The following is a 25,164-nucleotide window of genomic DNA, read 5'->3' on the forward strand; positions in this document are numbered from 1 at the left end:
TGGGTGTGGACATGGCACCGCTCATCAGGCCATGCTGAGCTGGTGTCACACATGCCACAACCAGAAGGACCTACAACTAGAATATACAACTATGTTCTGGGGGCCTTTGGGGAGAAGAAGAAAAAGAAGAAAAAAAAGATTGGCAACAGTTGTTAGTCCAGGTGCCAATCTTAAAAAAAAAATAAGCATCACCTCAGGGTTTCCAGTGCCATCCTTACTGTGTTTACTGCTTCTTTAGGAAAGGACTCAGCTCTGCTTCCTGACAGAAACCCTGTGGGCTTCTGTCTGACCAGGGTGTTGGCTAATTAGTTTTAAGTGGACAGTGGCTGTAACCCTTAGCTATATTCCTACCAATTGGGTTAAATTGTAAGCCTGTTATTAGTGTCTGGCAAGTCTGGCTTATTGCTCCCTGTTTGTCTTGGCTCTCTGGGGGTATTTGGGGTCAGTTTTATTAGTGAAGAAATAAATGTGACTCTCATGTCAACTTTGCTGTGCTGTATTTATTCATCATTCTGAACCCTGTGTGAGGAGTTATTGATCAGATAAGCATCTTGGCCCTTGAAGTTAAAAAACAATCACTTTTTTTTAAAAACGAGCAGATTATTCAGCCATGTAAAGGAGTGAAGTACTGACACGTGCTACCATATGGATGAGCCTTGAGAACGTTATGCTAAGTGAAAGCAAGCAGATGCAAAAGGCCACATAGTATATGATTCCACTTATATGAAATATCCAGAATAGGCAAATCCATAGAGACAGAAAACTGGTTAGTGGTTGCCAGCATCTGGGATGGGGAGGAGAAGTGGGGAGTGACTTCCAGTGGGCACTGGGTTTCCCTTTGGGATGATAACAATGTTCTGATGGTTGCATAACTGTGAAGGTACTTAACGCCACTGAATTGTGTACTTGAAAATGGTTAAATTTTGTGTTATTTAGGATACAAACAGACCAAGCAAATAATCAATTCCGGTTCACAGCTGTTTATTTTCTCATATTGTAGGTATTTTGCAAATGAACCATTTGCTGACTTCCACCGCGTGGAAGGGTTGCAAGGAGTCTACATTGCTACTCTTATCAATGGTTCCATGAGTGAAGAGAACATGAGGTCCGTCATCACCTTTGACAAAGGGGGCACCTGGGAGTTCCTTCAGGCGCCAGCCTTCACGGGATATGGCGAGAAAATCAACTGTGAGGTAGAGATGCTTTAATCCTGTTTGGTTTTTTAAATACCAACTTTTATCTGTAGGTCTGCCCTTACAGTTCCCAAACTCTGCAGCAAGACACCTTGGGGTGTGTAGTAAACTCACAGGGCTCCACGGGATATTTTAAATTTTTGAGGGAAACACTGTGATACTTGACCCCTGTTGGTCACCATGTGAATTACTGTCTTGACTTAGTTCACAGTTTTATCATCAGCTCATGCTTTATTTCTTTTGATGACATATCTTTGTGTAGCTGGATTTTCAGCAGTTGGCATGATAGAAAGAAGGTGAGAAAAACGGAGTCAAACAGGAAATGACAGTGGTGGTGTAACTAACATGATTCCAAAGTTTGAGAAGTTGTGCAGTGCCCAACAGGTGCACACATCTCATTATTAAGTAACTGTGGTTATTTAAGAATGAAATAAAAAGTTTGTTTGCTTTCAATTTATATATACTATTTTTTCAAATGGCTATTAAGTTATTACGACATATAGGCTTACTAGGTTGTTTAGACTTAACTACGTAGAAAAAACAAATGTTGGTGTTTCTTCTGGCCTGAGGCAGCTATAAAAAAATTACTGACTTACCAGTTGTGCTGTAAACCAAGAAAGTTTGGGAACTTCTGCCGTAAGTTATTGTTTCTGTGGAACTTCCTTTAAAATTCCTCTCTGAATATAATTTAAGAATGTGTAATTTTTCCTATCTGTGACCTCATCTGAAAAGCTCAGAATATTAAAAGTATTATTTGGTCTCATTTAGTGTTCCTATTCACCTAAGCAGCTCCTTTCTTTTCTCACGGAAGAATGGTCTTTGAATTGTGGTCCCTGGCTTTATGTGGCATCCCACATCCCATTGCCGTGTCACCTGAGGGATCTAGGGTGTGTAAAGTAGGTGGGCAGAAGGAACTGAGAGAAAAAACAGTAAGACTAGTTTTTGGAGAAACTGTAACATTTTAGTTAGACAGTTACCTGGTCTTTTGGATTTTTGAGTTTTGTTTGTCCGTGGTTAGATATGTTGACTCTACTATATGCTATGTCTGTGGTCTTTGGGAAAATTCTTTTGGAGACTCTTGCACAAGAATGTACTTCTTGATTTTTCTTTCCTATTTGGTAACAGGTCTCAACTTACCACATCAAATCTAACTTTGAAAGAGGCAGGATATAAGTACAGTAATATGTCGCTTAACGACAGGGCTACGTTCTGAGAAATGCATAGTTAGATGATTTCGTTGTTGTGTGAACATCATAGAGTGTACTTACACAAACCCAGGTGATATAGCCTATTTACACCTAGGCTCTATGGTACTAATCTTATGGGACCACTGTCATATGTAGCCCATCGTTGACAAAAACATTGTTATGTGGCACATGACTGTAGATAGACACAGATATCTCGGAGAGGGCTTGTCCTTCCCTCAGTAGTGTCTTCTAGATCTTGGGAGCTCTGCACAAGCCTGGTGTGGATGAAGGCTGGGCCTTTTTTAGCGTGCGATGGGGATCCAAGCCTTGGTTAAATAGAATTAGTGGTATTGTTAAAATTCAGCTTCTTTGTTTCCCTGATTGATTAATTTCTTTAGGAACCGTACAACAATGAATCAGCTTTTAGTTTCTACTTCTGATTTTAGGTGGTGAAAGAAAAGGAGAATTGTCAAATATTTCTTTGACACCCAACCCCATTTGCTCCAGTTTTCATTTGCTAAACTATGAGGCTAGCAAGATGGATATTTGTTAGACCCTTTGATTATAAAAATAAGTATATCTAGCTAATCATGTCAGTTTTTACCTGTAACAGAAGCACATACAGAGTTACCCTGTCTAGAACACTGGACAAGGCTAAATACCCTTTGACAATCACTTGCTACCCAAGAGAATCAGGCATGACCAAAACAAAAGGCTACGTTTGCAGAACTGTTAAAATCTGAACATAAGTATTAGAGACCCGTTTGGATAACTTGTTTTATGGTGGCTACCCACAGACCTTGTACCTTGTACAAATCCAGACTACTTAACACAAAATTTAATGTGATCCTTTGGTGTTTATATCTCATATGCTGTACATCTGGGAGCTTATCAGTGAGACTTTATGACTTCTGATTACTGGTTTTTCTTCTGACAGAATTGCTTAAATCATATTTGAAATATGTCTGCACTGACTTAGAAAATAAATACCATGAAATCATTGCATTTCTCTTTAGTTCTGGGTCACATGAGAGAATTTCTAGGTAATATGGAGAGAGCGATAGCTCTCCTGTCTACTTGAGTTGATTCTGACTTCTAATTGCTGTTCTCTGAGAGCCTCAGAAGGAATTTTTTTATTGAAGTAACATTGGTTTATAACATTATATAAATTTAAGATGTACATCATTATATTTCGATTTCTGTGTAGATTGCATCATGTTTACCACCCAAAGACTAGTTACCATCCATCACTATATATATGTGTCCAGTCACCCCTTTTGCCCTCCTCCCTTCCCCCTTCTTCCTTTCTGGTAACCACCAGTTTAATCTCTGTCTCTATGTGTTTGTTGTTGTTTTTATCTTCTATTTATGAGTGAGATCATACAATATTTGACTCTCTCCTTCTGACTTATTTTGCTTAATACCCTCAAGGTCCATCCTTGTTGTCACAAATGGCAAGATTTCATCTTTTTTATGGCTGAGTGGCATTCTGTTGTGGATATATACCACATCTTCTTTATCCATTCATTCTGTGATGAGCACCTAGGTTATTTCCAAGTCATGGCTGTTGTGAATAATGCTGCAGTGAACATAGGGGTGCGTGTATCTTTACATACGTGTGTTTTCATGTTCTTTGGATAAATACCCAGCAGCGGAATAGCTGGATCATATGGTAGTTCTATTCTTGATTTTTTGAGCAATCTCCATACTGTTTTCCATAATGGCTGCACCAGTTTGCACTCCCACCAGCAATGTATGAGGGTTCCCTTCTCTCCACATCCTCTCCAATACCTGTTATTGTCTTGTTAATAATAGCCATTCTGCCAGGAGTGAGGTGATATGTCATTGTAGTTTTGATTTCCATTTCCCTAATAATTAGTGATGTTGAACATCTTTTCATGGGCCGTCTGTATATCTTTGTTGGAAAAATCTCTATTGAGAAGGAATTCTTTTTAGTGTTTCTCTCTTTTCTTCAGGGAGAGGCGTTTACAATCAGATGATTGTGTCCACCCGGGGGAGTGTGGGGACAGCCGGGCTGTGACTGTGGCTTCCTTTGGGCTAGGTCTCCTTCCTCTGTGTTTAGCTGCAGTGCCCTCACCCAGGCCTCAGTGTTTAGAGGGAGCTGTAAGCATCGTATCACGTGCTGATGCTGCCTGGAACTTGTGTTCTGTAGCTCTCGCAGGGCTGTTCCCTCCACCTGGCCCAGCGCCTCAGTCAGCTGCTCAACCTCCAGCTCCGGAGGATGCCCATCCTTTCCAAGGAGTCGGCTCCCGGTCTCATCATTGCCACTGGTGAGTTCACTTTGCCTCTTCTGCCTTACGGGTTAAGCCGTGCATTCTGTGCAGCCGAGTACTTGGTGACCACCCACAGTGACTGCTGTTCGTGCTTTTGAGACGTTCTTAGTTGCCAGATACTACTCAGAATTCTCGTTGGGCAAGGTGAGTATCTGATGTATTCTTGAGATTAAAATAATTATTCCTCTTGCATTTTAGGTTCAGTGGGAAAGAACTTGGCAAGCAAGACGAACGTGTACATCTCTAGCAGTGCCGGAGCCCGGTGGCGAGAGGTCAGCAACCCACACCCCCACCCGGCCACCCCGGCCCGGCCCGGTTCTTCTTTGCATGAGAACGTGGACTGTGCTTTGACATTTCAGGGACACCTGTCGTCCATAGTGGAGGCCAATGATGCCAAGTATGACTATAAAATAAAGAGAGGTCCCCTGGGCCCCACCTAAGGGTCGCTGCACTGAGGTTGCATTCACACCTTGTCTCGTGGGCTTCTGGTTTTGCCGAGAATGTTACGTTGAATCAAAGACAGAGCTCTTTTTCCACAGCTGTGGATTTGACTAGATGTTCCAGGATTGTAAGTTCCATGAGGAGAGAGCAATGTCTGTTTTGCTCCCTTCTCCCCTAGGACCTAGCAGTGTATGGCACGGAGTGGGTGCTCCGTCAATATTTACTTAATCTATTAGCAAATGACCATGCCGTTGTAGTGGTGTTAGAACTGAAACTGGTTATTTATTTATTTTCTGTGTTATTGAAGTTAAAGTCAGGCCTCCCTCACTGGGCTGTGCTGTACAGGGACTTTCCTGTCTTTCTGTGCTATGGAAGAAGCCTGTTTTTGCCTTAAGGTTGCATAACTAATTTGCGTCCTTAGGTGCTGATTATACCAATTCTGAAGGTGGAGCTAGTTCTCTGGTCTCGAAATGCTAATTTGGCCTTGGACATTAGAGAATTCTCAGACTTGTAAAAAGAAAAATGGTTTTCACCAGCCTCCCGTGATGTAGGAAGGCCAAGGGAAGTGTATCCGTCTCCTTCGGTAGGAGCTGCTTTCAGTGGCACTGGGCTGTCTGTGCAGGGCGCCACGAGGACAACTCAGTGGGTCACTTGACAAGAATTTATGAGCACCCCTCGCAGGCCGAGTGGATGTCAGGAGGATCGTGGAGTTCTCCAATGAGCTAGCGGATAGTTCCCATCCTCATGGTGCTTCTTACTGGGAATGCAATATGTACGCTGTCGTCTTTAAATGTATAGTGTATAAAGCAGTAATAATACCCAATATTTGTTTGGCTCTTTGCAGTTTACAGAGACCTGTCATGTACCTTATCTCATTTGAGGTAGGGCTCACCATCCCTCCAGCTCAGAGATCTGGGACACAGACATGTGTGTGTGTGTAAATTAAGGATACATACAGTGTGGTAGAGAACCTAAGTATGTATTCAGATGAAGGACGTTGTTAAGGCCAGAGTAGTTGAAATGTGTGAGCAGTTTGGAATATTTGGGGCCTCCTTGTCCTGCTCCCGTAGGAAAGATTAAGCAGCTGCCGTCCTCTTCCTTGGAGCCGGACATTCCTCCTGAAATTGGGTGTTCTCTCCTCTGCAGATAGGCTGTGGTTTGTCTGTACCTTCTGATCTTGGTGTAATCTGGGCTTTGAACATCTGCAAGTGATTTCCTTCTGGGTAGAAAGCAGTGTGTTGTTCCTCCTGCAGTGAAGTGGTATCGCCTGGCTAAGGCTGGGGCAGCTGTCGGAGCCTCCCGCCAGGCATACTTAACGCCTGCCAAGAAGCAGCCGTCGCACAAGGGACCTTATTTTTGGAAGGAGCAGAGGACTAACTAGGGGATGAAAAGGTTGAGACTGTGTCTGTGTGAGTGGGCACCTGAGTCTCCATGGGCAACGTTCACTTTAGAAGGGCGGTCTGGGTATGTGAGGGGATTAGGTGGTGGCAGGGGAGGAGGAAGTAGGGGCAGTGGACAGATGCTGCCTAGAAAGCTGGTAACTGTAATTCCTGTTCCTCTTCTCTTACTAATTAGTTCTGCAAATTCTCTGATCCTCAGAGCTCCTTTTTGGTGCTTTTTTTTTTCAACAACTTTATTGACGCATATGGAAGCACAGTCAACTGTGCATATTTAAAGCATACAGTTTGATCAGAATTGATCACCATCACTACACCGTCACCAACACCACAATTAAGACAACAGACATTTCCATCACCTCCCAGAGTATCTTTGTGACCTCTTGTAATCCATCTCTCTCTCTCCCCTCATCCCTGCCAGATTATTAGTTAATCTTTTCTAGAATTCTGTGTAAATGGACTCATACACTGTGCGGTCTCTTTGCCTAGCTTCTGTCGCTCATCATGACGATTTTGAGGTTCGTTCATCTCATTTCACGCATCAATGGTTCTTTTCTTTTTTATTGTTGATTAATATCCCAGGGCAGGGATAGTCCATAATTTGTTTATCCATTCATCTGTTGGTGGACATTCCAGTTTTTGCTAATTACAAGTATAGCTGTTAGAAACATTCAATTTCAGTTTTTAGGTGGGCATGGTTTTTTATTTCTCTTGGGCAAATACCTCGGAATGGAATGACTAGGTAGCATGGTGGTGATATGTTTAACTTTTTAAGGAATTATCAAATTGTTTTCCAAAGTGGATATACCATTTTACACTTCCACCAGCAGTGTGTGAGTGTTCTAATTGCTTCGTATCCACACCAACACTTAGAATGGTTAGTCTTTTTAATTTTAGACATTTTAATAAATGTGTAACGGTATCTCATTGTGGTTTTAATTGGCATTTCCTTGATGACTAATGATATTGAGCCCCGTACTGTCCAGGAGCCCACCAGGAGTCTCCTCTTTAGAACAAAAGACTCTCCTGTCACCCAGCAAATTCCAAGGGATATAGGAGTTCTCTGTAAGTCTCTTGTCACCCCTATCGGTTAGAAAGTTATAAGGGTTTTAGGAGCTCTGTGTCAGCAACTGGGGTCAAAGACCAAATATTAGAACAAAAGCTACTCCTATCACTCATCACTTAGGAAATTACAGGCGTTTTAGGAGCTCTGCCGAGGAGCTGGGAACAAAGACCAAAATCTATATTCTTATATCACAGTATCATGTATGTAATCTGTAATATGGTATATTACATTCATTGATTCTTGAATATTAAACTAACCTTGAATTACTGGGATAAACCCTACTTAGTTATGATGTGTTACCCTTTTTATATAAGCTTGGGTTTGATTTTCTGATAGGTTTTTAAAGATTTTTGCATTACTCATGAGAGATATTGGTCTGTAATTTTTTTTTGTTTTTTGGTAATGTCTTTGTCAGGTTTGGTGTTAGAGTCAGATTGGTGTCATAAAACAAGTTGAACAGGGGTCCCTCCTCTTCTGTTTTCTTTTTTTTTTTTTTTTTTTTTAAAGATTTTATTTTTTCCTTTTTCTCCCCAAAGCCCCCCGGTACATAGTTGTGTATTCTTCGTTGTGGGTTCTTCTAGTTGTGGCATGTGGGATGCTGCCTCAGCGTGGTCTGATGAGCAGTGCCATGCCGGCACCCAGGATTCGAACCAACGAAACACTGGGCCGCCTGCAGCGGAGCACGCGAACTTAACCACTCAGCCACAGGGCCAGCCCCCCTCCTCTTCTGTTTTCTGACAAAGTTTACCTAAGGGTGGTGTTACTTTTTTTTCTTGAATAATTTGCAGTGAAACTATCTACCTGGATAGTTGGGAATGTTTTGATTAGAAAATCAATTTCTCTGGCAGATAGAGAACTATTCACATCTTCTACTTCTTATGTCAATTTTGGTGAGTTGTATGTTTTAAGAAATTTGTCCTTTTATATAAGTTAGTGAATTTGTTGGCCTAAGATTACTTAAAATATTTTCCCTTTTTTTTAAATGTCTGTGGGATCTGTGGTGATGACCCATTTTTCATTCCTCACATTGGTGATTTGTGTTTTGTCTCTATTTTTCTTGATTAGTTTAGTTAGTGGTTTGTCAGTATTACTGATCTTTTCAAAGAACATGCTTTTCACTTTAATTTTCTCTCTTGTCTGTTTTCTTTTTTGTGGATTTCTATTCTTCAGTATTATCTTTTCTCTTATTTACTCTGAATTTATTTTGCTTTTCTTTTTCTAGCTTCTTATGGTAGAACTTTAGGTTATTGATTTTAGTTCTTTTCTAATATAAGCATTTAAAGCTAAGTTTTCCTCTAATTACTGCTTTAGCTATATGCTACAAATTTAGATATGCTGTCATTCAGTTTATATTTTCAAATGTCCTCTTTTAAAATTGAGATGTAATTCACAAACCATAAAATTCACCATTTTAAAGTGGCTTTTAGTATTTCACAAGTGATCTGATGTACAACCTTCAATACTCTTTAATTCCAGAACATTTTTATCACTTCATAATGGCCCTTTTGCTTTTTGTCTTTGACTGATAAGTTATTTAGAAAAGGGTTGTTTAGTTCACATATTTGAAATTTTTGTAGATAGCTTATTCTGATTGACTTCTAATTTAATTTCCTTGTAGTCAGAGGATATATTTTGTATGATTTCAGTCCCTTTAAATTTATTGAAACTTGCTTTGTGATCCAATATGTGGTCTGTCTTGGTGAATGTATCAAATGCATTAGAAAGGAATGTGTGTTCTGCAGTTGTTGAAGGCAGTGTTCCAGAGATGGTATTTATATTAAGGCGTTCGATACCTTGTGGTTCAGATCTTCTATGTTCTTACTGACCTCTTTTTTTTGGCTAGTTCTGTAAATTGCTGAGAGAGGGGTGGTAAATTGTGGAGTTCTCTATTTTTCCTTTAAATTTTGTCAATTTTTGCTTTATGTATTTGAGGCTTTGTTATTAAGTGCATGCTCATTTACAATTATCGTCTTTTCTGATTAATTGTCCCTTTTCTCATTATGAAATATACCTCTTTATCTATGGTAATACCCTTTATTTTGAGGTCTATTTTATCTAATTTTGAAATAGTCCCTCTAGCCTTCTTATGTTTACTGTTTGGATAGTAAATCTTTTTACTATTCATTTACGTGCTGCCCATTTGTGTCTTTGTATGAGAAGTATTTCTTATAGGCAGCATATGGTAGGGTCTTGCTTTTTAATTCATTCTGCCAACCTCTGATTTTTAAATGAAACACTTAGACCATTAAGATTTAATATAATTATTGATGTGGTTGGATTTAGGTCTAATTTTTATCTATTTATTAATTTATATATTTACACATATTTAATCTTTCATAGTCTTTTTTGACTTTATATTGCACTTACACAATATAGCACTTAATATAAAGTTTAGAAACCTTGCAACTGTATAAGTGCCTTTTCTCTTTCCCTGACTTTTTTGTTATTCTTGTCCTGTGTATCACATTGACATACATTGAAAAACCCACAAGGTGATATTTTTGTTTTTGTTTTAAATCATAGCAACTTTAAAGAACTTAAGGGGAAAAAGTCTTTTATGTTTACCCAGGTTTTTACCATTTCTCCTGCTCTTCCCTCATTCTTGAAGATCCCTCTTGCCCCCTGGTGGATTTGCCCACAGCCCAGAGAAATTCCTTTAGCGTTTCTCGTAGAGCAGCTATTGGCTGTGCATTCTCCTGGTTTTCCTTCAATTTGAGAATCTCATCATTTCACCTTCAGAGGATATGTCTTTTGGACATAGAATTCTGGGTTGATAGAGATTTTCTTTCAGTCCTTGAAAGATGTGCTGCTTTCTTCTTGCTTCCCTGGTTTCTGATGAGAAATCTGAAGTCGTTTCACTTATCACTTTCCTGTGTGTAATGTGTCATTTTTCTATAGATGCTTCCAGACTTTTTTTTCCTTATCTTTGGTTTTCAGCCGTTTTGGTATGATGTCTCTAGGTGTGGTTTTCTCTGTGTTTTAGCGTGTAATGAACCTACTTAGATTCAGACTGAAGTTCTGTGGATGGCAGTTCAAGTCCCAGTTCGGTTCACCAAGCCTTTGCTGTGCTGGTTGGAGTCTTTTCCACACGTCTGTGCTTTAGAAGTTAGGCTGAGACTTACGTGAGTTTGTATACAGAATTAGAGGGTTTACTTCTTGAGCATTCCACCCCCTGGGCTTCCCTCCACATTCTCTCTGGCCTGCAGGAGCTTCTTTGCCTGATTCCTTGGGCAAAAACCATGTCTGTTGAAGTTTTAGCTGCGTGGCTGGGACTGAGGTATTCCACAGCTGGGGTTTTCCCTCAGGGCAAAGACGGACCAGGAAACCCTAACTGGTCGGGGTAGCTTCTCCAGGTTTTAAATCCCCTCCACAAGCTGCCTGATTTTGTTTATTTTTCAGCATCCTCAGGTAGCTGGTTTTTGTATTTTGTCCAGAGTTTTTGGTTGTCACAGCAGGAAGGATGGACTGTAGTGAGCTTTTACTGTTCATAGTAGAACCAGAACTCCAGTTGGTTAATTTTTAATTGCTGGTTGGTGAGAGTCAGATTTGGGTTTGACTCCTGCCTCTGCTGTTTATAGTCTGCCACTGTAATAGAAACTCTAATTTCTTTATTTGGCAAAAAATTGGGATGCGAGAACTCTCTCTGCCCATCCCCAGGGTTGTGTGGAGCGGATGAGATGATGGATGTGAATGTGCTCTGGAAACAGAAAAATTGGTTTCAAGTGGTTGGTATAGCTACCTTTTGTGTGTGTGTGCGAGCATGTGTGTGTGCACGTGTGTATGTAGTGTGCGTGGTTCCTGCCCAGTTACCTCCACAGCAGTGGCATCAGCACTGGCTTTTCTTCCTCAGGCTCTTCCGGGACCTCACTACTACACTTGGGGAGATCATGGCGGCATCATCATGGCCATCGCCCAGGGCATGGAAACCAATGAGCTGAAGTAAGTTTCTCTGATGAAGCTTTTTCTTTTCCTTTCTTTTCTTTTGGTGTGGAAGACTGGCCCTGAGCTAACATCTGTGCCAGTCTTCCTCTTTGTTGTATGTGGCACACCACCACCATGGCATGGCTTGATGAGCGGTGTGTAGGTCTGTGCCCAGTATGTGAACCTGTGAACCTCAGGCAGCTGAAGTGGAATGTTCGAACTTAACCGCTATACCACCAGGCCAACCCCTGAAGCTTTTTCTTTTTTCATCACACTGTTCTCCCAGAAATTGAAGTCTGTGTTTATAAGTGGATTCTCTCTACAGCACTAGGTTGTTGACAGCACAGTTTGTGACCTTGGGAAATTGCTTAAACTTTCCTTATCTGTAAAGTGGGGATAATAATGTGCCTTTCCTATCTCAAAGGGGGTACCATGAGGAACACATGAAATAATTGTATTGATTTGAAAAGTACAACTCTGTATAATTATAAATTAATAATGATGAAAAAACTAACTAGAGACTAATTTGTCTTTCATTGTTTTTTATGTGATACACATACACAGATTTACTCATAGAATGAGTAACGGTTAATAAAAAGAATACATGAGTAATAGTTTCAGAATGCATGTAACTTGACAGCCACTTGACTTTTGCTGCAATGCATTTGGTTTGGGGTGTTCTTACAAATAGACCGGGAAGGGACATTTGGGGTTAACTGCTTCATTTTACAGATGAGAAAACATACTCAGCAAGGTAAAGTCGGTTGCCCAAAGTCTCCCCATTATTTAGTGACAGGCAAGACTAGCCCCTGGGTCTCTAAATTATGTTCTGTACTCTTTGCAGTAGATTGCTCTGAAAAGCAAAAGCGTCAAGAGTTTTGGACCTCTGCCTCCTTCAGTCTGATTTTATCAGAACTGGTCTTTTGATTGCTTTTGTCCAAGTAAGGGCAGAAGTTAATTTTGTTAACGGTGGATCAGGGCAGACTGGCCCTCACTTCTCCCTGTTGTTGAGCTGAACCCATGAGACGGATTACTGAAGGAGGCAGAGAGGGCTTCTGTAATCATCTTGTTTAGTGCAAGGAAGAAAGCCTTTTTCTTTGCTCCTTTTAGAAACAGGGCCAGCAGCAAGAGAGAGGTGGGTGGTGTGAAAAAAGAGATCTTAGCAGCTGATTTCCCCTGTGGTTAATTTGACATGTGTTGAGCAGCCTGGCCTCAAGGAAGCAGAGAGAAGCAAAGTGTTGGCCTTTGGCATTCCACCTGGCTCTTCTCTGGTCTGCGTGGCGCTGGTCAGCTGCTGCTTTAGAGCCAAGAGTTGGAAGAGGCTTTTTGTACGCAACACTCAGTAGCCACTTTCAGACTGGCGTTTGCTGAAGTGAAGACAGTCACAGAGCACAGTGCTTCCTACCTTTCTATGCTGTCACTTATTTATTCATCAATTTATTAATTCCCATCTCACACATGTAGTGAGCACTAATTCTGCATGGTACCGTGTATATAACAGAAAACACACTATTTTCCCCCACGCCTAAGGAGTCCGTCCTCTAGTGGTAAGATACACGAGTCAACCGTGTGATGTGTGGGACACTCCTACGTGGGAAATAGGATAGGGACGTAGTTGGGCTTCCTAGCGATACATTTCATTCTTTGCATGGCAGTCAGATTGTAGTCAGTTCCCGATTTTCCTTGTTTAACTCTTCTACAGATTACATTTGCATTCCAGGCTGGCTTCTCTGAAGTCGTTAGCATGATTCCAGTCCTCTTACACCATCTGTCGGTGCACATGTGCACAGGGAATGCAGCGTCATTGCTGCACTAGCTGGAGCAAAACCTGATCAGGAAGATGAACCTGCTGCCATACTGCCCTCCCCATACGTTTAAAAATGACTTTGGGGATTATGGACACTATAGCATTCCTCTATTTGTGTAGGGCATTCGGAAGTGTCTGTATATATGGTTCAAATAAAGCATTTGCAAACGTGAGAATATGTTCAGGCCTCCTATTGACAGGTGCGTGTGTCCTGAATATCAGTCTGAGCTTGGCCTAAATCCCTAGCCACCTGGCATTTACTCAGTATGTTGCTCAGAGTTTTTTTTTGCTTCTCCTGCTGCTTCATTTTTGACCTGTCACTGTGTGCTGTCAGCTGCATCAGAAGAGAAGCAGGAAATAATACTGTAGGTAGTTCATATCCTCAAACCCCAACAGCGATTTATGGTGACACCCAGGCATGAGCGGAGGCTGCTTCTGACGGAACTGGATTTCTTTCGCTGGTCTAGGGCTTCAGGCCCCTTTTAAGTCTGTTCTCCCACCACAGTGATCGCTCTCTCCTTTGAGTCTCATAGCATTTATTGGCTGTCTCGTTAATTTGGCAGTGATCACATACTGACTCCTTTTGTTAGTTTCCTTTTCATTATATGTCTGAATTCCTTAACTCATTAGCAATGTCTTTGAAAACAGGTATTTCTATTCTATGCAGGCCAGCAAGCACTTAGTAAGTGTTTGATTGTTCCATAAATAGGTCATGCACACTTAGTCTTCCAAGATTGTTTTTTTTTTTTTAACTGATTTATAAAACTAGAAGGGGCGCCATAGCATGGCAGTTTCTCTGCCCCGGGGGTGGGAGCCACTCACGTTGTGCTCTATGTAAATAACAATCTCTGGGGCCTTGTTGTGAGCAGGAGGGGGTGTCCCTGAATGTGTGCAACCCAGTGGTGCCCAGAGGTACCAGAGATGATGCCATCTACCTTCCTTGGTTTTCACGTGAGGAAATAATGTAGCTTGTCAGTAGTTAGGACCCAAGCTGGAACACAAGCATATTTCTGTTAGGCATCATTCCAGGTCAGCTACACAAAAGTTTGTTGAACATCTACAGTGCACCACATGCTGTCCTAGGTACCAAGGATGCAATGGTGAGTGAGTCATCATCTGGGAGCTGCCCATGCTCACTGTGGCCCTGTTAGGTTTCTGAGCCAGCTGGAGGGAGAGACTGGGGAAGGGCTTGTTTGCAAAGGGAGCTTCCTGACCCCAAACTTACCTGGACTTAGGAAGGAAGGCCAGGCCGAGGAGCATCAGTGAATTTAACAAGAACTTTAGTGGGGACGGAGGTTGGAATGTTGGTTGAAGTAAGAGTTTGGTTTTTGCTTTGCTTTTTTGGTTGTTCTCCTTTTAAATTATTCATGCCTCTCTCTCCCTGATTAGCACAGATAACTAGGAACTGACGGTTGTTTGTTTCAGCATCTGCCCTGATTGTCCGCGTGGCTGTTCCCTTGTTATTGTTAATTGAAATGGAGAGCAAGAAGTGGAACGCTTTGTGTGTTCTTGTGTCTACATGCCTGAAATGAGTAACTAAGGACCTGTGTTGGGAGTCACTTAGTCATTCATTCGGCACGCTGTCCCCGTGAACCTGCTCAGGGGATGCAGGCTTTTCTTGTATGTAATCCGTGTTCTTCAGAGAAGGGGCTGTTGTGTTTTTGCACCCTGACCAAAAAAAGACCCAAACACAAGTTTGTCAGCTTGATCATGAGGGATGAGATCAATTTTCGTCCCTTCTTGGCAGTTTGCCTGTCTGCATAATGATGTTATTGGTAGTTACTAATAATCCTTTGGATTTGCCCCAAAGCATCCTTCCTCAGGAGATTTCCATTTCATAGGGCTTCCCTGTGGGAGTCCTGAACAGGCGCTGCAAAGACTACACCCAGCAGAGCTGCTGTTTTTCTGGACCTGAGTTCTGGAGGCAGCCTCACGGTTCCAACATGTGGGAGGCAGCAGTTAACCTATTCACTTGATCACAGCACCTAATGCTGGTAGAAACACTTAATGAGACAGTTGCAGAGAGAGCTGCTCCCACCCGCTTCATTCCAACCCCCAGGTGGTTCTTTGGCCCCTTGAGTGATAGAGGAGCAGGTGTTCTTAGCATCTTTTAATAAGAAACTGCGAGAGAGAGAGTAAAAAAGAAAAAAAATTCAGTGCAGTTCATTTAATTTCCTTCAACAAACATTAATTAATGTTCCTTTTGTGTGCCATGAAAGGTGCCAATTGCCATGGGGCAGAAAAGTGAGTTAGAGGTCATGTTCCTGGCTTCTGGCAGTCTAGGAGAAGACGCTCACCAAATCAGGTCACTTAAATATAGTAGGTATAAGATAGAGGTGAGCACAGGGTGCCGTGGGAGCAAGAATGAGGGCCAGGTGGTGATCTGGGAGGCAGGAGAAGGCTTCTGGGCGGAGAGGAAACTTGAGCTGAGACTTCAAGGACAAAAAGCAAGGTTGGAATGCCATTCCAGGGTTAGAAAGAGCTTGAGCTGAGACGCAGCATGAATCGACACAGAAGGTGCAGCTCTTTAGTATTAAGGGGATGCAAATTAAAGGTGGGGGTGGTGAGAAATGGGGTTTGAGGTAGGTAGGTAGGGGCTGGGACCTGGAGGACTTCACATGAAGCACTGGAGAGCTCAGACTTTGCTTTTGAAGTCATAGGATCCTTTTGAGGATTTTAAATGAGGGAATGACGTGGCTAGACTTGCGTTGCAGAAAGACGGCTCTGATAAGTTGAGGAGGATGACTTTAAGAGGAGCAAGACTGGAGGTGAGAGATGGTGCTGAGGTGGGTTTGAGGACTGAGACTGCAGGACTGACTTTTTGGTTAGACTGAGGGTGATGGGGCAAGAGGATCACAGCGCTCATGGAAGAGCAGAGGAAGAGGAGCAGGCATGAAGGCCACAGGATGACTGCAGATCTGGACGAGTTGAACTGAAGCGGCTGTGGGGTGTCCAAGGGGAGAGAGATCCAGCAGGAATCTGGACGTATTGCCTCATCTGGTTCAGCCTTCCACCACTTCTTGCAAGGATTTTCTCTGTGTCTTCTGTGGTAGATGATCATCCAGTCTTTACTTGAACAATTGTGGCTATGGGGAGTTTTTCCAGATCAGAAGTACCTTCCATTTCACTTTCAGACAATTGTTCATTCATTCACTCATTTATTCATTCATTCTGTTATGAATGAAAGTTCTTGGGGCAGAGAGAGCCCAGGTTCTCCTCACTCCAGTTTCTATTCGATGGGCTCACTTCTGCTCCCAGGAGACCCACGTAACAGATATTTCCTCTGTAACCTGAAAGCCTTTCAGATAGTTGAGGCCGCCTTCCCTGTCCTCCTGGGTCTCTCCCACTCCATGGTAAACAGCCCCAGTTCCTATCCCCCTCCGCCCTAGGACCCTGAAGCTCCACCGTCTAGGTTCTCCTTTAGGTCCAGCTCATGATGTCAGTGCCTTAGAATGCGAGGCCTGCATCTGATCCCAACAGCCTGAAACATGCGGGGATTAATACCCGCATGATTCTGGACACTCAGTTTCTGTTAATAAAAAACCCAAGGCTGTTTTTATGCTTTTGACAGCCTCTTCAAACTGGTAGCTTCTACTGATTGGTTTTTTTAATTGAGGTATCATTTACATGCCACAAGATGCTCAGATCTTGAATACACTATTTAATCAGTGCTGAAGGATGCATGTCACGATGTAGAACGTTTCCGTCAACCTAGAAAATCCCTGTGTTCCCCTTCCCAGTCAGTGCTACCCCTTCACCCCACTGCCTCCCCAATTAGAGGCAACGGATGTTCTGATTATATTTTTATCACCGTAATTTAGTTTTGTCTGTTTCAGGTTTCCATATGTTTGTATTTGGCTTCTTTTACTCAGCGTAATATTTCTGAGGTTTATTCACGTTGTAACCTGTATCAGTAGATTAAGTTCAATTTAACTAAAAAACCCAGAAATTCTTTTTTCTTACAGATCTTATCAAAGACCAGATTATCTCCATCCTATATTTGAGCAGGTAGATTTTTGAAACTACATGTGGAACTTGATTTTTATTCCCATTGTTTGCTTATTCTTTTGATGTAACGAGAGCGTTTTAAATTCCGTTCTTGGCATTTATTGTATTATCTGTATAATTAGCCTTGTATCCTTTGCAAATTTGATAGATTCGCTTTCCATATCCAGCTCATCAACAGATTGTCGAGCTCTGAGAACTTGAGGTCTTATTTTGGGTTGAGATCAAACCATATATCAGCACACTTAGGATTTGTTTCACTGGCAGTGAATTTCACCCAACTGTGTGGTTCACAAGGACCCTTACATAAAAAAGAACGTGCTATATCGTTTACCCTCTTCTTCAAATCAAGAATTACCATGAGAAGGGGAAATGGGGTTAGTTTGTTATGACTTGTGTGTGAAACCATTTGAGCTCCCAGCCCTGACTTCCTTCTTTTCTAAGTTCTCTCAAATCAGCTGTTTCATAATCCCTTCTGGAAATCACTCTTTCTTTTTTAGGGAAATATAACTGTCTTTCCTCATCTAAACTTCAAGATCTCTCACTGTTCTCCATGATTCTTTGCAAGATTATTGAAAGGAACTCGCAATCGTATCTTTAATTCTTTTAGTTCCCTAGAATGTGTTTTGTTTTGTATTGTTTCCCTTAACTTCCTTGTTTTTTTCTGCTTGTCCAGTTTGACCATCACTCTCTTTGATAAAGATAAAGCCAAAATAGAAATTGAGTAGTTCTGCTTTTTTTCTATTGTTACTATTTATACCATTGCACATCAGAAGGATGATTCTATTCCGTTCTAATTCTTTATAGAACTTATTAGGTAACCAACCCACCATACCACTGACACACTAATCTACTGATTATTTTGGTAATTTGAAGCATGATCCTTGACTTATTTTGAACTTGAGTTGTCTGGCCACGGTTCCTACAGATTACTAGCTGTAAGAACTACGGGTAGAATTAACTAGCAGGTTACAACCGCTCTTTAAGTTTTTGCCCTTGGTTATGTTAAATAATCTTCCCCTCCTATCCAGAGTTTTCGGCCATGGGAACGTGTTTATATTTTTGTCAGAACATGTCGAATTCTCCATTCCTAAAGGCTAGGGCCGTATATCCTCTTCCGTGATTATTAGGACTACAGAGATGACTGACTTTGTTTTCTTGCAAGGTTCTTGTCATTTTCACTTCGTCAGCACAAGTTCTCCTTTAGGGGTCAGAGTTCAGAATAGGTGGACTTTGACTTTAACTACTGCAGTTGATAATGTGACTGCCCTGTCCCTGAAATTCTGAAAAAGCACCGTTTTCTAAATGTGCAGTTTATTCTCGGATGCAAGGCTGTGCTTGGCCATGCACCTGCTTATTAGCCTCATTAATGCGTTATTGTCAGAGTCCTTTGGGAACCTCTCAAGAAATAAGATGATTCATTTCCTGAAGTTATCTTGGGCTTGAGGAGCTCTTAAATAGAATTAACTAGGCAATGTGCAAATAGATGGACTTCCAGATTTATCACAGAGCGGATGGATAGCGCCCATCATGTCTGGTTAATAGGCCAACTCTGCTGGTTCACTTTACTTTAAAAATGGTACCAAGCCTTTGGCTCCTCACGCTGGTACATGAAGGAGATTGAATCAGTTAACTTATGCCCATATCTGCTTTCAAATTAGCTTAAACCGAAAGCATATCAGCCAGATGAGAGTTTCTCCTCTTTGGAAGATCTGTAGAGGAGATCATGTAGTCCCCATTGACATTCATTATGCTGCCTTGTAACCCCATCACTTGGTTAACCTGTAGCCTTCTGGCAGATGTGTCAATTTTAGTAATCTCAATACGAGAGGAGGTGTTTGGATTGAGCGATGTCGTGAAAAGATTTATGTCAAGCATTAGGGTGCTGAGGGAGTAAAACTAAAATCTCAAAAATATGGGAAAGGTGAAAGAAAAAGAAATATATATATATATATATATATATATATATGTGTGTGTGTGTGTGTGTGTAAAATTAGGATTTAAGAGAGAACCAATAGCTCTGAGATCCTAAGGAAGCTCTAATTGAGCGGTTTCTCCTGTTCAGCATCTCACCACTCACTGGGTGATGAAGAGAGTGTCAGGCAGAATTCCTCCTCCCCTTGCTCCTCTTCAATACAAAAGATCATTTAAAATTAGTTTAGTTAACTTCAGTGCCGCTTACTTTTTCAAGGGCTTGCTTGCTTCTGATGTAGTCTGGCTTGGAGACTTTTCACAGGACATGCTTTTCCTCCAACTTTTTAATTTTTAAGACCATGGGAAAAGTTGAAAGAATTGTCTAAAGAGCAGCCAACGTGACCTTCACCTAGAATCACCAATTGTTATCATTTCGGCAATTTGCTTTACTTGTATGTGTCTATGCATTTATCCTGTCTGTCTATCATCTGTCTGTCTATCTATCATGTATCTATCTGTCTGTCTAGCATCTACTTATCCTACCTATTCATCTGTCTATCTATCCTTTTTTTGCTGAATCACTTGAAAGAAAGTTGTAGCCATCATGTCCCTTCACAGCTAAATCCTTAAACGTGGATCTTCAAAAAATAATGACAATAAGAATGCCATTATCACACCTAAGAAAATTAAAATGAACTCAGTATTATTTATAGACTATATTTTTTCTCAGTTGTCTCATGTTATTTATAGCTACTTTTTTTTTCCAATCCAGGATTCAGTCATGGTTTACACATTGCATTTGGTTGTTATACCTCTTCAGTCTCTTAATCTATAACAAGGCTTCTGCCTTGTTTGTTGTTTGTTTTTCATGGCCTTGATTTTTTTTTGAACAGTCCAGACCAGTTGTCACATAGAATGTCCCACATTCTGGATGTGTCCAATTGCACAGAACAGCACATAGATGATGTCTTGCCCTCAGTACTCTAGCTAGGAGGCACCTAGTGTCAGGTTCTCCCACTCTTAGTGATGCTCTGTTTGGTGAAGGTTGCGGTTCTCAGATTCCACTGTAAAATTACGTTTCCCTTTCATCTGTGGGTTGATTTCTTTAGACCATGTGAACATCCTGGTCCCCTTCATTCTTTCACCCAGTGGTTTTAGCATCCCGTGATGATCTTGTCTGATGATCTTGTCGGTTATTACAGTGGGGGTTACAGAATGGCCATTTATCTCATTCTGTCGTTGTTGTCACCATTTATTAGGTAGCATTGTAATATGAGAAAAACATTTCCCTCCTCCCCTTCTCTTTCCCCTTTAGTATCATTTAGAGACCCCTGCCCTATTTTCGTCGTTTATAATCTGTTACCGTCTCTTTTCTTTTTTATGTTCAAATTTTCCCAAATTGGTCAGTTGGAGCCTCATCAGGCTGGCTCCTGCGTCCTTTTGTGTTGACTGCATTAGTCTCTGAGCACTTCCTTACTTTCTGGCACAGCCTTAAACTTTCCCTGCTTTAGTCCAGGATCAGCCATTTCTCCAGGGAGCCCAGATTCCCATTACTGGTGAATGTTATCTGGAAACCACGTCCTTGCCCTAGACTCTTTAAATGTAGGCTTCTCTTGCTTACTTTTGGGCAGATATAGTACCAATGAAGGGGAGACCTGGAAAACATTCATCTTCTCCGAGAAGCCTGTGTTCGTGTATGGGCTCCTCACAGAACCTGGCGAGAAGAGTACTGTCTTCACCATCTTTGGCTCCAACAAGGAGAATGTCCACAGCTGGCTGATCCTCCAGGTCAACGCCACAGATGCCTTAGGTAAGCTGCTGCCTCCTTGGCCCTTTCATGGAAATATTTATTGATCAAAGCATCAGCTTATATACTCTGTACTCAGAAGACTTGGTGATCCATTGTAGGAGATGAGCATGTATACAGTGAGTGAGTGAAAAATATAGAGGCAAATACTCAGGCAGTTATTGCTAAGACCATGTGTTATTTTTTTGTATCTTCATTGCCTGCACAGTCACTGGCACATAGTAGGTTTAGGTTTACGTATGTTGAACATATCAATGAATGAAAAACGTTCTTCCAGATCAGCAGTTCCAGCTTGACCAATTTAGCGAGTAACTACTACGTGAAAGGCAGTGTGCCAAATGATGCAGGGTCCTCCCAGAGCTGTCTAGGATCTCATCATGATCCGCTAGCCTAGGTACGGGATGTGTAAATAAGGAGGGAGAAGTGAAACTCCTCAGCTGTCCTTCCTTCCCTGCCCTCCATGTGACCCTGCCCTGTCCTCCTCCTCTGCCTTGGCTGACTTTATTATTCCAGCGTCCTGGAATGCCCCCTGTGCCACCCATTCAGTTTCCACCAATTGAAATCCTTTTCGCGTTTCGGGATCTAAAGCACTTGGCTGCTTATATCCCAACCAGAAGCCCTCTCCCCTCTTCTCTGTGTCCAGAGCATAGGCGGACTCAGCAGGCCTTGAGTTAAAAATTTGCATCTGTCGCTCTGTTTGTATCATCTCCCATTAACTGAGTTATGAGGTCCTGAGAATCAAGAACCTGTCCTGTGCATATTTACTCTCCGCCCACTGGACAGCCTGGTAGCCTTACAGTCAGTAAGGGTTTAATAAATGCTTGCTGATCTGAATGGCATTGAATTGACAGTTCATCAGTTTCAGGCAGCATTTAACCTGACTGAAGATACATATATAAAAACTATGTAAAGTCCCAATATATAGACAGAGGTATACTTTGGAATTCCTGTAGAAACCACCCTACTTAAATTTTAAGTGAATGTGGGTAGATATGGAGTGATCCTCCAGGGTGTCTTACATTTCTCAGCCTCCTTCCCTGAAGATCCTGTACCTTCCAGGCAGTGACAGTGAATTCTCTGTTGCTCTTGAGCCATCCTACTGGATGCGCCTGTATTACCCCAGGGAACAGGCAGGGAATAGTAATCCTGAATGATGCCATGTATCGAGGACTCAACCTTTCCCTGATTCCCTGGGAGATAAACACCTCTGAGTACCTGTTTCTAAAGGGAGCTGCAGAATCTGCTAAAATAGTTCAGAAGTTTGGATAGTGCCAGAGGTGGCTCGCTTCTTCCTGGCTTTCTCAGATGGATGCCTGTGTTTCAGGAGGTACCACTTTCATTTCTTTGGGTGCCGCCTGGCCTCAGAGCAAGCTGATAGAGGCTGGGGACAGCTCCAGAGGCCTGTGTGCCTGCTGGGCAGGAAGTGGGCGACTGGGCTGAGGGATGGTAGGACAGGGAATGCCATGTGCGCCTGCCTCTAATGCTTCCTGCTGCATTTCCTTTTCCTCAGGGGTTCCTTGCACAGAGAATGACTACAAGCTGTGGTCACCGTCTGATGAGCGGGGCAACGAGTGTTTGCTTGGACACAAGACTGTTTTCAAACGGAGGACACCCCACGCGACGTGCTTTAATGGAGAAGACTTTGACAGGCCAGTGGTCGTGTCCAACTGCTCCTGCACCCGAGAGGACTATGAATGGTTGGTCGACCAACTCCATCAATGTCTGGGGATTGAGTTGTGTTTTATTCACTCAGCGGTGTGGGAGACAGACGAGGCCATGGCCCTTTCCCCTGAGGAGAGGAAGGGAATCACAGGAAACAAATCCTTATTAAGCATCTTTTATGTGCCAGGAACTGTGCTCAGTACTTTTTGCATAGGTTATTCCATTTCATTCTTGCGGCTGTGTAGTGCGGTGGAATTGTTACAACCCAGGGACGCTGCAGTAATTTTATTCAGGAATAGATCGCTCTGGGATTTATTTCTGTGAGAGCTACCCCAAACAAGAACATACTGAAGCTTCCATTGCAGGTAACTCCTTTATCTTAGGAGCCCTGTTCTCGAAGGAATCTATTTCTTTATCCGAAATGAGGGGATGTTAGTATATATATTTATATATTCATTAGTCCTTGAGCAAAATAGCTAAAGGCACCACGGAGGATGCTAAGGGTAGAAGAAACGACATGCACACAAATAATTGTAACAGGAGGTGGAAAGCTGCAGGTACCTTGGAGGAGGAACGGTGCTCATACTGTGCTTCTTGACAGGAAGGAGGAGACTGTGATGTGCTCGTGGGGAGTCAGGAGGTTTCTGGAGGAAGCACTGTTTGAGAGGGGCCTTGAGGAGGAATCTGGATTTGTGGACAGGAGCTTTCTAAGAAGACACAGCAGCCGTGTGACGCTATGGAGGCAGGGAGTGTAGTTGGTGTCTTAGTTTGGGGGCCTTGTTGTCTGTATGAAGTGGGATCAGTGTGGAGATGAGGCTAAAAAGAAAATACAATAGGGGCATGAGGGTGTCTTTGAAGGCTTTTGAGGGGAGTCGATGATCAGAGCAGAGCTTAGCTTTACGAAGATGATTCTGGCCATAGAGCACGTCAGCAGTCCCTCGAGTCTATACTCTAGTGTGATGTCATTCCAGGTCAGGCAGGGCTAGCAGTAGAGCAGGGTATTGAACATAAGTGCATACCTCATTTTTCAGTAGTTGCTGAGGCACAAAGAAACTAAAGTTTGCTTTGGAAAGCCGCACTTACCTTGACTAAAGCCAGAACGCTCTGATGTGTTCCCATCCAGAGGTTGGAACAGGGCCCTGCAGGATCGTCTGAGGCTCTACAGGCCATGCGCTCTCTCTTGCAGCTACTCAGCTTTGCCTGTGGTAGCGTCAAAGCAGCCACAGAGGAGCGTGCATGGCCGTGATCCCATAAACCTTTATTTACAAAAACAGCCAACCAGATTTGGCCAATTCCTGTCCTGGACCAGTGCTTCTGAAACTTGACTTTGCGGGTGAATCACCTGGGGTCTTGCTAAAGTCAAGTTCTGACTCTAGTTCTGGGCATCTGTGGTTCTGCCAGGCTCGGAGGATTCTGGGCCCTTATCTGTAAGCCCGCCCCCCAGCAGCAGGGCTTTAGACGGCACAAGATATACATTCTCTTTGAAAGCTGTGTGGTCCTAAGATAATGGCAAAGATGCTTCCACAGCAAAACCATAGAGCTGTCTGATGTGCCCAGTGATGTCGGTTCAACGCCCCTTTGCTGCCTTCTGCTCTCCTTTAGACACGCCAAATTTGTAATTCTAATCTGAGAGCTTGTGCTGGCCCGAGGTAGTTTCCCTAACTGTAGAGGCCCTAATCCCAGAAAAGATCTCTCTTTTCTCTCTTCCCTCTCTCTTCCCTTATTTATCGCCATTAAGTATTTCAAAATAAAATGAATCAAAAATACGTAAGAAAATCCAACAAATCTTTGATTTTTTTCTTTTCTTTTTTGGAGGAAGATTAGCCCTGAGCTAACATCTGCCACCAATGCTCCTCTTTTTTACTGAGGAAAATTGGCCCTGAGCTAACATCCGTGCCCATCTTCCTCTACTTTGTATGTGGGATGCCTGCCACAGCATGGCTTGCCAAGCGGTGCTGTGTCCGCACCCGGGATCTGAACTGGTGAACCCTAGGCTGCCAAAGTGGAATGTGCAAACTTAACTGCTGCGCCACCAGGCCAGCCCCTGATTTTTTTTTTCTTGATGACCACTATTAGGCTTTTTCTCTAAAATCTGCCCCTCCCAACAACAATAACAAACAAAAACCAGGAACACACCATCCTGGTAACCTGGACCAGCTCCCACTGGTCTCACCCCAGCTGACTCATGGAAACCCGCTGTGGGGCTGAGTCTTTATTATAGAGCAGGAAGACCACTGCTTGCCCCTCATGGAGTTCGACTTGAGGCCACAGGAGATCATGGGGGTGAGGACCCATCAAAATGGTAAAGGGTGTATTGATTTCAGGCCCTCCTACTGTTGTTCCTGTTTGCGTAGCTACCAGAAAGGAGCCAGCCTGGCTGTCTGGCTCTTGGAGATGTGTGGTGGCCTTAGACGGTGGCAGTGGGAAGGGAAATGGTCTGAAGATGGGCAACAGGAGAGGAAATGAGAAC

The 25,164-nt window shown here is 42.6% G+C and overlaps 1 protein-coding gene across 1 annotated transcript in view; it reads left to right on the top strand.

Moving 5' to 3' along the window:
* Positions 1 to 25,164, top strand: part of SORL1 (sortilin related receptor 1) — a 158,616-nt gene that overhangs the window by 55,552 nt on the left and 77,900 nt on the right. The window contains exons 9-14 of the mRNA XM_023645011.2: positions 1,001 to 1,193; positions 4,554 to 4,671; positions 4,873 to 4,946; positions 11,429 to 11,517; positions 20,857 to 21,035; positions 22,543 to 22,729. Coding sequence (XP_023500779.1) covers positions 1,001 to 1,193; positions 4,554 to 4,671; positions 4,873 to 4,946; positions 11,429 to 11,517; positions 20,857 to 21,035; positions 22,543 to 22,729 — 840 coding nt within the window. The remainder of the gene's footprint in view (positions 1 to 1,000; positions 1,194 to 4,553; positions 4,672 to 4,872; positions 4,947 to 11,428; positions 11,518 to 20,856; positions 21,036 to 22,542; positions 22,730 to 25,164) is intronic.

The sequence above is a fragment of the Equus caballus genome, chromosome 7, assembly GCF_041296265.1.
Source record: "Equus caballus isolate H_3958 breed thoroughbred chromosome 7, TB-T2T, whole genome shotgun sequence".
Lineage (NCBI taxonomy): Eukaryota > Metazoa > Chordata > Mammalia > Perissodactyla > Equidae > Equus > Equus caballus.